Raw genomic sequence first — 14,747 nt, forward strand, 5'->3', positions numbered from 1 at the left:
AAAGCCAGAACAAAATATAGATGCGCATGCAAAATCAGTCTATCGTCCATAATTTCTTGTTATATGAGTGGTAAAAAACATTACACATACTATTTATCTACTAAAGTTATGTTATGTTGAACAAGGTCGCTTGATCCTTGAATTGCATGTTCAATAACAAATGTGACCTGTTTTATGTGCGAGTACAAATAGCATTAGGGGATGAAAAGAATCAAAAGAATATCATACGTACTCGTTCACAAATCTCCTAACATAGGGTCATATAGATCTTCCTTACATTCCACGTTCGAAAGTGAAATCGGGGAAGTGACAGGACAAAGCGGGCCGGGTATCGGACAACACGGCGCAGGCGCGGACATGGCACACGCGCGCTGGCGGGTAAAGCGGCGAGTTTATGGCGCGGCTGGTGTGTGGCGCAAATGTGAATCTTGTGTTCGGATGAGTTGGCTGCGTCGCCACGATAAGCCCTTCGTGTGCGATCTGTACCCACCGACATAAACACTGCTATCTCCTCTATTTGTTGGGCCATTGTTGCATAAACAGTCGCTCTGTACTTTTATTTGCTCTCCTCACTCAAGCGATTGGTGAACGAACGTCATTGTAGCAAGAAAGTGCATTTATCACTGTTCTCCTGTTCTTCAGAAATTTCGCTATTATGAATGAAAAACTAAACGATAAGTATTTGAAGGAAAATGAGATAAATTTTCCTTCTAACACATATAAACTTAATTAAGGATTAAAATGTATTAGGAATCAACAACTCCCGTAATAAATTGTAATATGGTAGTTTTTAGTAGTAAAGATGCAATCCCATAAAATAAAACTTGGGTTCCCAAAAAAACTACAGACTAATCCTTTATTGAGACTGAATAAAAACAAATATACCTTACAAAAACCCTCTTGCTAAGATACATTAATTCATAAATTGGGGTAGGAATACATCTTAGGTCGGCTCTTTTTTTAGTTTAGAAGCATACTTTTCTGTATTAATATTCCAATGAAATAAAAAATCCCCTTATTTTGAGTCTATACACGTTAAAACCAACAGTATGGTGATCATAAAATCAGGCGGGGAAAGAGTGGGAGGGATATAATCAAAGCTCCAGTAAGATCACACCTCGTTAGCTAATAGTGTTCTGTACTAAATTAACACTGTATTTTTTAGACCTTGTTATACAACAATCCTTATTGTGGCCTCTTCTATCTATGGTTTTAACTGGTTCTTTTGAATAATATTAATTTGAAGTATTGACAATTTCGTACAATGTTTGTACGCAAAGATTACAATTTTGCCATAAAGTGAAAAGGCTAGAAAATTATTTTTGTATATAATGCAAAAGACTTGTAGAAAATGTTTATTTGATGGAAAAATGCGATGATTTGAACAATGGCGCAGGATGAGTCACGTGTACACCTGCCGATACGAGAGGTCGGCACCTCGTCCGTCCCAAACAGAGATATAAATCCGAAGACTTCAAAAATAATAGCAGAGCCTTACATAATACTGCAGAGTTGGCGCGCCACGCAAAGAAGATAACTTCCAGTAGACGACTGATTTACAAGAAATGTATGCAAATCCCTCCACGCTGAAAGACGAGATCCAGACGTTCCCTGGAAATTTATAGCGGGTAGTATTCGAGTCGGTAATTAAATATGGGCGCCGGGATTGGCTACTTTAACGATTGTCGGGGTCAAACTCTCGGCCCATGGGCGGAGATGGGTAAATAAATAATAGAATCGGACAAAGTGTGTGGTGGAAGGGGGTGCGGCCTCTGGCAGCCAGGACGTGCAGGATACTAAGTACAATCTGTACGGTACGTTGTCCTGAGGTACAGCATCTTCGTGTTCCTCCTTGAAGTTTATTTCCTTCCAACATTAGTTCTAACACACCTTGAAAGTAAACTATTCAAGTATATTGCTCGGGATTAGTGATTTTTATAGTGTCTGTGTCATACTACCAAAGGCCACCAGATACAGGACGTTTTTATGAAGTGACAGTGTCGATAATTAATCAAAATGGAAACTAAGGTATCTGCAACTCAATTTGAGATTCAATTCATTTAATACAAATAGTGTTCGGATTACGTTGATTTAGTGACAGTTTCGATATTAATCAAACATTCTCGGACATTCTTGTGGATTGGCATCCAAATATTAATCAAAAATTCTCGGACATTTTATTGTCATCCAAATGTCACCCTCATATTTAATCTGGACGTAATCGTAGAATTATGGGAGATGTTTGATTTTACAGTTGTGATTAATACGCTTAATTACACAAAGAACATACCATTAAACAGAAAAACTAAAAAGCATTACGTTTTTTATGAATCGTGTCTTTGAAAATAAATATTCCCATAATACTACGAACAAAATAGGACGTTAAAGATTTAATGTTTAACAAGGTTTGCGGGTTAAAACGAAAGTTAATAAAAATTAAACTATTGGCTTTAAATCATTTGTATCTATTGATTTCATGTTTTGCTTATATTTCCTTTCTGAATGGTCTTATATGAGTTGGTTAACTAGGAGACAACAAATGAAAAGGCAGTTTACCTTTTATTTCCTAAACTGCAGCTATGAATGATTTTAAACGTATAATTATTTTCTTTTTGAAGTACTGAAATGATTGATTGAATGGTAAAGGTAACTGTGTTTTGGGCTCCATGGATCTATTGGTATTGGACACAAATATCTTACAGCGAAGATAAATAATTTAAGAATATGAAAACTTGCGCTGATTACTCGATTATGTAAAACACAACACATTAATATATCACCGCCATTGTGTTCTTGTATCTATTCAATGACATAATTACCTTTAACACTCTAAAAACTCATGTGAAACTTTTAGTACTTCTAAGGTTGATAATAATTTCTGAGACTAAAGTACATTGAATACCACATTCAACATGAATGGCCGTGTTTCTTTTTCTATCTCGAGCCTCATGTGAAAATCCTTCATCTCACCTAGGTCGTTGATCCTAATTTATCACTTTCTCCCGCAATTAAAATGTTAAACGTAAATTATCTAACCAAAGATTACGATCAGAAGTTTGACATTTCAGTGGTCTTTAAAATAGGATATAATTTTAATTTAGAGATTTATGAAAGTGCATGTCCAATGAATAATTCATTTAAGAATTGATTACGTGGAAATTCACAATGTGATTTAGATATTCGTTAACCTAATACCTCGTTAACTGTTACTATCCAAACATACCTATTCTGTTTCTAAACCCGTAGTAAAACGTTACGGATTACTCCACGTAAACTACGAGGATAAGTTTACGTAATTTTAGCTTGAAATTTTATACCAAATGTTATGCTGGTTTAGTATAAACATTTCAGCAAACAATGAAGATATAATAGTTAAAGAACCTCTCTAGATTAAGATGTGCAAAAATGAAGACTTGTATTTAAACTTTCATCTCAATCTGTATGACTTGAACATTATGTTCTTAAAACCTTAAGTTACTGATTGCACGTTTGCAATCACTTTATCACTTTATTTTAGGAAAAGGTACATATCAAATCTCATTACTCAAGCACAACTTTAAATACGTATCCAAAAGGAGCCACAGACAGGTCAAGTGTGGGAACCTATGCCGAAGCCCGGCTAGGGCACACGTACGCAATGATACACGGACAAGCTAGCTACTCAAGCACAAGCCACAGAGACGAAGTGGTGGGATAGGTGAACCACACACATAGGTCAAATGTGGGAAGCTATGCCGAAGCCCGGCTAGAGTACACGTACGCAATGGTACACGGACAAGCTACTCAAGCACAAGCCACAGAGACGAAGTGGTGGGATAGGTGAACCACACACATAGGTCAAATGTGGGAAGCTATGCCGAAGCCCCCGGCTAGAGTACACGTACGCAATGGTACACGGACAAGCTACTCAAGCACAAGCAACAGAGACGAAGTGGTGTGATAGGTGAACCACACACATAGGTCAAATGTGGGAAGCTATGCCGAAGCCCGGCCCCGGAGTGGTACACGTACGCAATGCTACGTACACGGACAAGCTACTCAAGCACAAGCCACAGAGACGAAGTGGTGGGATATGTGAACCACACACATAGGTCAAATTTGGGAAGCTATGCCGAAGCCCGGCTAGGGCACACGTACGCAATGATACACGGACAAGCTACTCAAGCACAAGCCACAGAGACCAAGTGGTGGGATAGGTGAAGCACACAGATAGGTCAAGTGTGGGAAGCTATGCCGAAGCCCGGCTAGGGCACACGTACGCAATGATACACGGACAAGCTATTCCCACCGACCGCTCCAAATTGCCGGGTATTTGGTAAACCGTTTCATTTCGTATGTTGGCATCACGTTTTAAGTTGATTGTAATAATTTGTTGCGCCGCACTCTATACTTAGCAGTCCCATTGTAAGTGGTGGCCCCGCCCCCTAGCCGTTCCAATTTGGACAGACAACTGCCCCCCGTCTGCCTCTGCCCAGCTGTTTTATTGATTATGGATCCTGTGCCTTACTCGCCCAATAATAGCGATAAGTGACCTCCAACATTTTATTTCCCGATTATGGGAACCTTCTATTTTATCGCCTCCGCGACTCGAAAACCACTTTCTAACGAGTTCTTTTGTTTTGGAGAGTCGACAAACGCTAACATCCAACGACCGTACACTCGGTATAGTTCTCACACCAACGTCACTTTCTGATCTGTGGAGGACACCAATAATTTTAACTCTATGGAAAAATTGTTATTCAATACGACCGCTCATCAGCAAAATTAAAAAAACAAGTCTGTATTCTCTGAGGTCATGAAAACCCATAACGACAAACCTAGTCACTTCCATATTTTAGTTGAATAATGTTAATTCTTACTTTTATCAAAATAATTAAAAATGTGTGTAACACAAAACATTGAATGTGTTTATTTAACACGAATAGTTTTGTTACCATACTAAGTCAATATTTTAGGGGTGACAATTGAATTTGGTCTATATTTCGTTTTAGAGCCTCTTAACAAGGGAAACATCAAACGGTCTTTTTGTCGAACTAACAATCGAGAATAAAGATTATCCTCTTATAAATATCATCCGTAAACTCTTAATAACATTGTACGTTATATTAGTCACATTGGACTATTTTTGTTAAAACTAAACCTGAATTACTTATAATAAATCAAGGATTGATAAAAGTACCCAAGGGAGTTGAAATTACAAAGAGAAAGGAATGAAGTTCTCTCTATTAGTTCACCTAAAAGTCTACTTTATATAACAACAAACCTAATCCCATTTCTTTACAATAAATTTCTAATCAAGAATTTAAATAAATCTACGGTTAAAATAAACAATCATCAATGCCCAATGTTGTATATTTATGGTTAATAGTCCATACATTGATGTTTGAGACTTGTTACTAGATATTTTATTGTAGTTTTTATGATTAACATAGCCTTGTTTATGAGTACACAAACATGAAATATAGTATATATTTTGCAAACATTTAACGTTATTAGTCACCAACATGTCTATATTTATCTCTAACATAAAAACTTAATACATACATTTTCAAAATTGTGACTGTTTTAATTGTTGATTTAAACCGATACAACAGATAGATGTTTTTAAAATTACGTATTCGTTATTGTATGTTAAGATTGAAAATTAAAAATCTCAATAACACCATAAGTCCGAAGTATTTGCATGAAACGAGCCTTGAATGAAATATTGGTATGACTCAACATGCACTGAAGAACTCGTTTGCAGAGAAGCTTTGCCCCACACCACTTAATCACCTCTTATCGCGGGCAATTAACGAAACAATCACAGAACTGGTATTCTCATTAATCCGAATATAAATGGCCGCTGTCAATTTAACTTGGAGGCGTATCTCGACGTCTTTAATCAAATTACCAAACCAAACAAACGCGCGGTCGCCAGCGTCGGCGAGGCACGGACCGGACCCTCACGTCCCAATTGTTACCTCGGCGATAATTCAGTTTCGATTCCGAGTCCCATTGTTCATCCCACTGCCCACCCCCTCTCAACAGTGATCTCGAAATTAAACGGTCACTCCCACCTGAAATTACACTGGTTTCCTCGAGAACCCGCCGTTTATTCGAATGCCACAATTACTGGCTGAATGGTGATGGAGATTATTTTAAACACTTAATGTGCGCTACGTGCCCCAGTGTTCTCGACGTTTTTACTTCTCACTCGCTCCGCTCACCGCCAGTCGTGACGCTCGCAGACGATTAAGCGATAACAGCCTTTCAATCTGGATTAGTTTTGTTTCAAATTGCTCTCGAGTATTTAAATTGCTCTGCAACGAAACATCGTGTCAATATTAATGATTTCGAGACGGTCGAACCGACGGCATCGGCGTGGGTCAACTCGTCCCGTTCTGTTTGTACCGGTTGCAAAACCACGGAAATTGAAATAATATTCTCTTCTGTACCGGGTGGGCTTCCTATTCGGTTTCACCTTCGTGTTTACTCGAAGCTTCCATTACCGCTACCAAATCTAATTATCGATTCGACAACGGATACATGAGGCGTTGGCGACGGGACCGAGGAAGCGCGCAGACGACCCGCTGGTCGGACCTCACACGGCCTGTCTGTACATACACACCGGCCGCGCCTTGCGTACATGCGCAGTAATCTTGCTGAATCTTAAACAGATGTTTCCTTCTATGCCTTTTTGTTCTGGCATCTGACAAACCGACATGTATCGACCGCCCAAGTGTCGCTCGATAATTCCTCTCCGACAACGAGTACAGTGATTTCCAATCCGGCCGTGATGTAGAAACTGCCTTCATGGACTTCATTGATTTTGTTAGCCCTTAGCAATCACGATTTAGAGGAAATTCTTTCCATACATACTCAAGACTCGAAGACCATATTTCGAAATATACTGCATAACTACAGGTAATACTGACTACCGCGAGGATTCAAAATGATTTCAAAAAGCTGGCACATAACAAAAGAGGTTTCGTTTGTAACCTCTTGCCCAAATTGTATCTTAGAAGAACGACCGCACAATATATTTAGGCATATCTATATATAGCAAAAGCATCTCAATTAAGCCGGAGATGGTCAGATAGAATCCAAGGAATTTGGTACCCAAAAAGGAACTGATAATCAGTGCGTTAAGAAGCAGAATTTATTGACCTCGTTACATTCTGGAATTCGAATTCTTGCTGGACACGAATACGACATTGCATTTTGATTGTTCAGTTTTCGCTTAACTCGCATGATCTAACTGCGAGAAGGGCTGCTAATAAAGACACGGCGAGTGCTGGGCGGTTGTGGGCGATGGTATCGTACCGACTGGACAGGTGCAGAAGTAGCACATTACGTTTAACTGCTACCATAATAGATTTGTAAGCTCGCGAGCCATTGTTATCTGGCCGTTATCAAGTCCGCAGTGTTCGGATCATTTGGTATTCCGATCAGCTGATAGCGTAGTTGTGCTCGTGGCCGCTGGGGCGCGCTGATTGCGATCGCCGTGTGCGGCTGCTGCCCTGATCCCCATCGCGGTCTTCTTCTTCTTGTTCTCTCCGCACGACCTACTTGATCGTGTCGCCCGACACAATTTAGTAATGCTCACTTACCGGTTAGTTAGTGTTATTGTTAATATATTTTATAATGTCGACAACATATCGCCGGCTTATCTGCACATTTACAATTAACTCCTCGGCCGCCGGTAAATGCAAATGAGTCTATATATGTCGTTGTCGTGCGGGAACAAGCGAGCACAGAGTTCCACCTCCGCTTTCGTGTTTCGCTGGCAGTACATGTAAACCACGTTGTGGCGACACAAATCTGGGAGCCTTGAAGTGTTTCAAGATGATCTAAAATCACTCTATCGCATGAACGTGTTAAAGTCCTACCTTTCTCGTAGTTGATCTGGCGTTCCTGTTGACGAGCGTTGTCCGCCGCGACCTTGAGCAGCCCTTGGATGTTTCTCAGCAGAGTCTCGGTGCTGGAGAGGGCGGGGTCCGGGCCTTGGGTAGGCGTCGAGGCGCTGAGCGTCGAGTAGTTGATGGCGTGGGGAGAGACGCCACCCACCCCTGCTTCCGCGGCGTCGCTCAGATCTGGAACATTACTGACTGTTAGGAAGCTGTATGTAGAGTGGCAATTGCAAGGTAAAACGCTATAAGACAAAAGAACTTTAAAGAAATGGATACATAAATCAGTTATTGGTATGAATACAATATTGGTTATTGAATAACTTTTAAGAAATTTTCGCTGAGGTGTAAAGCTTAACACGTATTGTTAATTTAACTTAAGCCTTAACCATCATAACTGGACTACTATCAGAAGTTAAATGGCAAGATATAATGGGCAACAGGGTGATACAAAGGCTGTCATTAATGAAGCCAACAATTTTTTAAGTTCAAGCCATGTAAACCTATACATTCAATTTGTAGTTGTCAATCAATTTTCATCATTACCATAATAAATAGTTAGGTATAATTCATATTCATCTTATTTGGATAATGTAAAACTATTATTCGTAACTGTAATTTAAAAAAAACTCTATATTTACAAACAATATAGACTTATAGGAGCACAACAACAATACTCAAGCTTATGATATATAATTGTGTAAATATATTAGTCGTATTACAGCTGAAATGATATAACAAGGAGAAGGTGCGTGCGTTGAATCACGTTTACTGTGGTTCATCAACAGACAAGAGGTTTTAAAGGCGAGACGAACTAAGCCCAATAATCGGGAGGAAGCGAGGTAGAGGCAGAGGCAGCAGAGTGAGCAGCAGACACAGACCGCAGCAGCGCTCACGTGTTCATAGCCAATAAAGCACTTGCGCTGCCAATACACCGTGAGATCGTGATTTTTGTATACTATTATTCTGCAAGTTCTCTTTAATCGCTTCTCAGATGGCACGGAACCGGTTTACCAAGGATATCTGGCTCAGTTAGAATCTACTTGTGCCGGTTGTATCCATTCAGACAAACGTTAATTTGTAACCACTCAATCTGAAGCGTAAACGGTAACATCCAGTCGAGAATATCATAAAAAGATGGTTAATTGTGTCGACATATCACCTTTAAATATAGTCGTATTCAATGGATGTGAATTTCGTGTGACAAAAACAGTTATGCAAAAATATTTGTGTTTGATCATATTGGAAGTAGATACTTGGTTTGGTAATATAACAATATAAATTGGGCACAGAAACGTCCTATAGAGACCATGAATGAGAGTGGGCGAAAATTAACGTCACCATAATATAAAAAAATGGTGAGTTCAGAGGAAATCGCTTTGGGAATTATTGCTCTTGTCAACTCCTGACTTAACCGCAGAGAATTGGCTTTGCCGACTCCTGGACTTTACTGCAGGAGTATTTCAAAACCTCATTTCACTTGTTTCGGCGGAATGCAGGTGTTCAGTCTCATCTTTATGCAACTCGTATTTTTCTCAAGTTATTGCTGTCCGTTGCATACGGCCACTTTTACGGCCCGCGTCTTCCTCACAAGGGAAGATGTTCAAATTATGTATTTACGAATGAAATAATAAAATCATCATTACTCCACTGTTACAATACGTAATTGTGTGCGAAGAGCGGTCCGTCACCTAGTGAGTAATCTCTGTAGTAGACGTTGATTTTGCATCGTCAACCCATTCGTATCTTTCTATTTCAGCCAAAACCACATGTGAGACATTAATTTCAAGTGCTGGCCCAAATGTTGTTTAATAATTATCAGTTCACAAGCTACGATTAAAATTTTCAGATAGGGTTTCAAGAGTAAAAGTTTGAGAGTGGGGGATAAAGGTAGGCAACTTTACAAATATTCAGTATCAATGAGAAGCTGAGCCGTGGTTAATTACAAGGTGTTGGCCAACAGGATTTCACAGGCCGGAGGTAGGCCAGACTGCCGTGCAGTCAAGTCATCGAAGTACACGCCAGCGTCGGCGGCCCGGCCCATTAGCCCATACATAACGCTGTCTCTACGTATCGGAATAATCGTAAACTAGGGGGTGCGTGCCCATAGCTCACCACCGATCGCAATTAGAACTATTCCCAGCCGTTACACGTTAGGCCGCCATGGGAACAACCTGTCTCGGTGCTTTTTGCTCATCTTTGCAACTTTTCCTTGCAAATACGAGTGTCTGTGCTGTACATACACCATATAACAGATTCTACTGTCTTCAAAAACATAACGGCCATAGGCAACATTTTTCAACTTTATCTGTGTCTTCATTCGAGTTAGCGTGTCCCCTACACGATAGTTACTTTAACGAAGGACATATTCGCCTTTAAGAAAACTTTGAACACTTATAGCAATAGTATATAGTATAGCATCTACTTTTACTGTAACAGTCAATGTAGCTTTGAACACATCTTCCGACAAAGGAGACAGCACTTAAGCTGAAATGAAATTTCCCGACACAAAAATTACAAATTTTAGTTTGAATGAAATCTTTTAGTTATTTGTTCGTTCTATAAGCCTCCTTGCGATCAATTATAATAAATCACGAAAAACTGGGGTGTCCAATCAAAAGGGTAAATTCAGACTTAAGCAATTATAATCCTCAGGATAACGAACTTACCTTGGTCCTTGTCGTCCTCCTCATCGACGTCACTGACATTGTCATCTTCGTCCTCGTCCTCCAGTCCCGTGTGGCCAGCCTCGCTGCCGGATTGGTCGGCACCGGACTTGCTAAGATTGAGGACCGGACTGTGGCCGTTCGAGGACCCTGCAAATAAAAGTCCTCCTCAGTTACTGTTAAATGTCACACTTGTAATGAAAAGTAGGGATTTTTATGGATTCCCTTTAGAAAGTCTAGCTAGATAAGATCAATCCTTTCTGGATTTACAAATCTTACGTCTCAAAAGCCAGTAACATTCGTGTGCAAGTATTGCTTTGTTCAAAGTTTGTTTGCTTGTTTGTTATTTATTTAAATTGAATTAAGAATGTGAGTAAAAAACCAACGTAGCAGCTGATAAATTTTAAGGAACACAAAAATACCAAGAAAAGACGTAGGATGTGGAAGCTCCTTTTTGAACCGAGTGTGCATCATCTGAGAGCATTAAATTCCTATGTTTATTTATTGTCAAGTGCATGGGATTACAAGTAATTAAATTAACTTTCCAGATTTCACCTACGAACAAGAGTTTTTACAAGCAAATTTTATAAATACTATGAAATAACTTTATATTCCCATAAGTTTTTTCTTTACGCTCACTATTGCGATATTAACAATAATTTGGTAAAAGGTTTGGAATTTTCGTGCAAATTGTAGTTCATACTTTTTCAGCAATGGTCATACCTATTAGTGTCTACCTTTTATATGTCAAATAGCCCATACTGCCACAATTATGAATATTAAACCGATTATGAGTTGAGAATTCGTATACAAAACCCAGCCAAAGTAGCATACTAATTTGTTTACTTATTTAACTTATCCAGCTCACTTCTATATACATGCAGTTACGACTCTCCGACTTGCAGTTGTGTAGACGTACTCCCTAAAATCTGAGTACATAATGCCTTATAATACTTTCATAAGGAAAGAAACAAAATTTAGATCGTTTATTTCATTTAAGGAAAGTGCAAGTGAGATTTATTCATTTTCGGACGTCAATAGAACTATCGCCCGATTTGTTTATGCCTACTGTCGGTCAAGTTAACATTTCCCTTACCATTGTGTAAACTGAGGTCTCGAACTTTGTGATCCAGCGCAAGGGCTCTCTCGGTGTCACCTCTTTCTTCTCTTAACCTGCAAACAAAATGCGATATTGTTCAGTGAACATCAGTCAAAATCAAAGCAAACATTTACGTTGTGGGCAATCAATTTAGGATCGCACAATGGCGAACATGTGTCAGCAAGCGTATCAGAGTAAACGCACTTAAAAATGTCATCCGACAATAAAGACTGCACGTCAGATTTTGAAACATATGGACAGAATCAATAACGCGTGAAACGCCAAATGTATATGACATCGTTCGAGATAAGCTGGGGTGAGTGATGGCTCCTACTGCGGTGAACTGTGATAGTACGAGAGCTGATAACAGGGTTGATGTGCCAAACGCTCATCGTGGCTTCAACACAGAACCGTACATGAAACAACATGAAACATGTACAGGTGTTCGTCCGCGGACTGATTCATCATCCGTCAATGATGGAAGGCGCTCAGTCCGGGTATCAGGAAATAAAACAAAGGGTCGGTGATTAGGGACGACAATGGGGTAAGTCGCGGCTAAGTAGTTTAGCCGCCCGGCGAAGGGTTCGGGATCGGGGTCTTGGGGGAGTTTGCATCTTGCGGTAATTAATAAACAACGGACGAGGACGTAGCGACCAATTATTGGCCTCAAACTTATAATGGATCGCTTGGACTTCTGAGGGAGGAAATTGGGTTTCTTCGCCTTCTGGACCGGGACTCACATCCCGTGGGATGCTTTGATGGGTACCGAGGTAACGGAGTAAGCTACATAAGGATGGAAAATTGACTGTGAAGATCTTGTTTTCCTCTAATCAATATTACGCGGAAGACCTGTTGGTGAAGCTGAAAAGCATAAAATTAATCCTTCCTGAGATTCGATATAGAATTGGTAAACACTTGGCATTGGTTAATCACTGTAACAAGTTGTTTGAAAAAGGTAATTACTACATTAATTATTTTACTATTATTATTTATTTTACCAACAATATTTATTATAGTTACACAAAACTATACCGTTTCCAATAAGTAATCCCAGTGTATTATGAACTCTGGTGTGCTTTGTTGTAATGGTTGCAGTATCTTACATTGTAAACATAAATTTGTTACTCGCGTTTTATTCTAAATTCTCTTTCGATATTACATTCCAATACTTTTCGATTTTAAATTTGTACAGTTTAAATTTTACCTACCATCGTGTTAAAAAGAGGACAAAGTGAGATATATTGTTAATTCTCATCTCTAAAAAAGAAAGCCTATTGCCATGAAAAACTGGAGGTCTCAAAACGAAGACCACGGAGCGGCTTTTAGCAGATAAACGTCGCAGCGATGCGTACGACCCCCCAGGCTCCGGGCTGATTTACGTTTGTAACCCTCCCTGTTCCTGCTCCACCAAACACTTGCACTTTTTCAACTTCTTGTTTCAACAAGTAGCGAGCTACTGACTCCTGAGGATTGAAATATACGGCAGTCGGCAAAATAGAAACCACAAGGGAATATATGAATGATAAAGCATGACGAAATATGATATTTACCTAACATCTTTATTTATGGATTTGCAAGTTTATTCTAATTCAGAAAATACTCTTTACAATTGAAATTGATTCCGTTCAAGAGGGATTTAAAAATATGTGCCAATGCGGGAAGAATCATTGGTTGACTTGTTTTAAGCAATGAACCAAAAGTTGCGAATTATGTAATTGTATTCTATGAACTGCTGCAAAGGCAGCTAATCCAGACAAAGAAAGTGCACTTAAAATGCTCAAATTGATTTAACAATATGACTGGAGATAAAGTTCAACTACTGCATGTAGGAGAATCAAGTGATCTGGACAAGGCCGTAGCACGACTCCCTCGGGAAAGGTTCAACATTCTCTATAACCATCGCGCGGAAGATAAATCCGACGGAAGTAAAGTAGGAATCGATTATTAAGAGTGGCAATAATACCATATCGACCCGGGGCTGAGTGAAAACGACATCGCAGATAATAAAGATAAGTCGGACACGACCCGAGCAATGAACGGCGCAGTTTCCCGCAGTGCAAACTTCCCGATCCATGTTTTACTTTTCCATTACACAATAAATCCCGGTGGCGCCCATTAAAGAAAGTCGACCGCGCGCGCGATAATTCTCTTATTACAAGAAAGAACATTATGTCTTCGCTAAAAGCATTTCCTCATTATGGTGAATCTCTTATTTTTCTTATAATGGTAGCAGTGTTTCCTAACGACTCTCCTCCCGCACCCTCCGTCAGCCACCGCTATAACACATGTTCACCCCCGACTATTTGAATAATTCTAATTTCTTTCTGCTTTTATTGCCCGGCTTAAGATATTATTCTTGACTCGCGCCACCTGATGCGAGTTAAGTGAAGTAATGCCGCCGCTCGCGATACGGCGGAGTGTGGGTTCCCTCGACTTCGACTCTCCATGTCTTTTTAATTTAATTTTGTCGTGATGAAACGGAACTTTTTACCACTGTAAGTTTCAAAGGGTCGTTCCAACTTTTTGCCACAATTAGCCCCGGATCGTGTTGAGGGCTGGCCCCTTTGTTTGAACAAACTTAAATTTCAGTTGTAAAAAGGAATGGGTTAAAATTTTTGTCCTTTGCTCGACATTTATTATCTCAAGTGAAGACGTAACCTTGCTTCTACCTTAATAGGATTTTACAATAAATTAAAATATCAATATCTTATTATTGTGATACATTATACACTGCAAGTATAATAATATAAAAATATAGAGATGTTTGTGTACTATGATAGTAAATGGACAGAACACACGGATTGTTGTGTAATCAAAATATCTCCGTTTATTACGTAATAATTATTGTTACTTCTCTCCCTCTAAAAGTGATTCAATCGATTGTCGATTGGAAAAGTGCTTTTGTATTCCTAGGTTCTTCATAAAACTTTCCTGTGAACTGAAGAATCAAAAATATTTTTTTATCAATCTACGATGAGTTACAAGCATTTAAGGTATGCAATTTAATAATGAGTACCAAATAAAAACTGTTGAAGATGGGTTTTGTTAATTTATGACTTAAGGAACTGTTTATTATATATAATTTAAGAAAAT

The 14,747-nt window shown here is 39.2% G+C and overlaps 1 protein-coding gene across 6 annotated transcripts in view; it reads right to left on the bottom strand.

The window, feature by feature from the left end:
- LOC124356859 (dachshund homolog 2) overlaps window positions 1-14,747 on the bottom strand; it is a 209,661-nt gene that overhangs the window by 69,498 nt on the left and 125,416 nt on the right. For all 6 annotated transcript variants that reach the window (XM_046808129.1, XM_046808128.1, XM_046808127.1 and 3 more), the window contains 3 exons: window positions 11,652-11,728; window positions 10,559-10,705; window positions 7,872-8,075 (listed from right to left, as the gene is read on the bottom strand). In XM_046808129.1, coding sequence (XP_046664085.1) covers window positions 7,872-8,075; window positions 10,559-10,705; window positions 11,652-11,728 — 428 coding nt within the window. The remainder of the gene's footprint in view (window positions 1-7,871; window positions 8,076-10,558; window positions 10,706-11,651; window positions 11,729-14,747) is intronic.

The sequence above is a fragment of the Homalodisca vitripennis genome, chromosome 3, assembly GCF_021130785.1.
Source record: "Homalodisca vitripennis isolate AUS2020 chromosome 3, UT_GWSS_2.1, whole genome shotgun sequence".
Taxonomy (NCBI): domain Eukaryota; kingdom Metazoa; phylum Arthropoda; class Insecta; order Hemiptera; family Cicadellidae; genus Homalodisca; species Homalodisca vitripennis.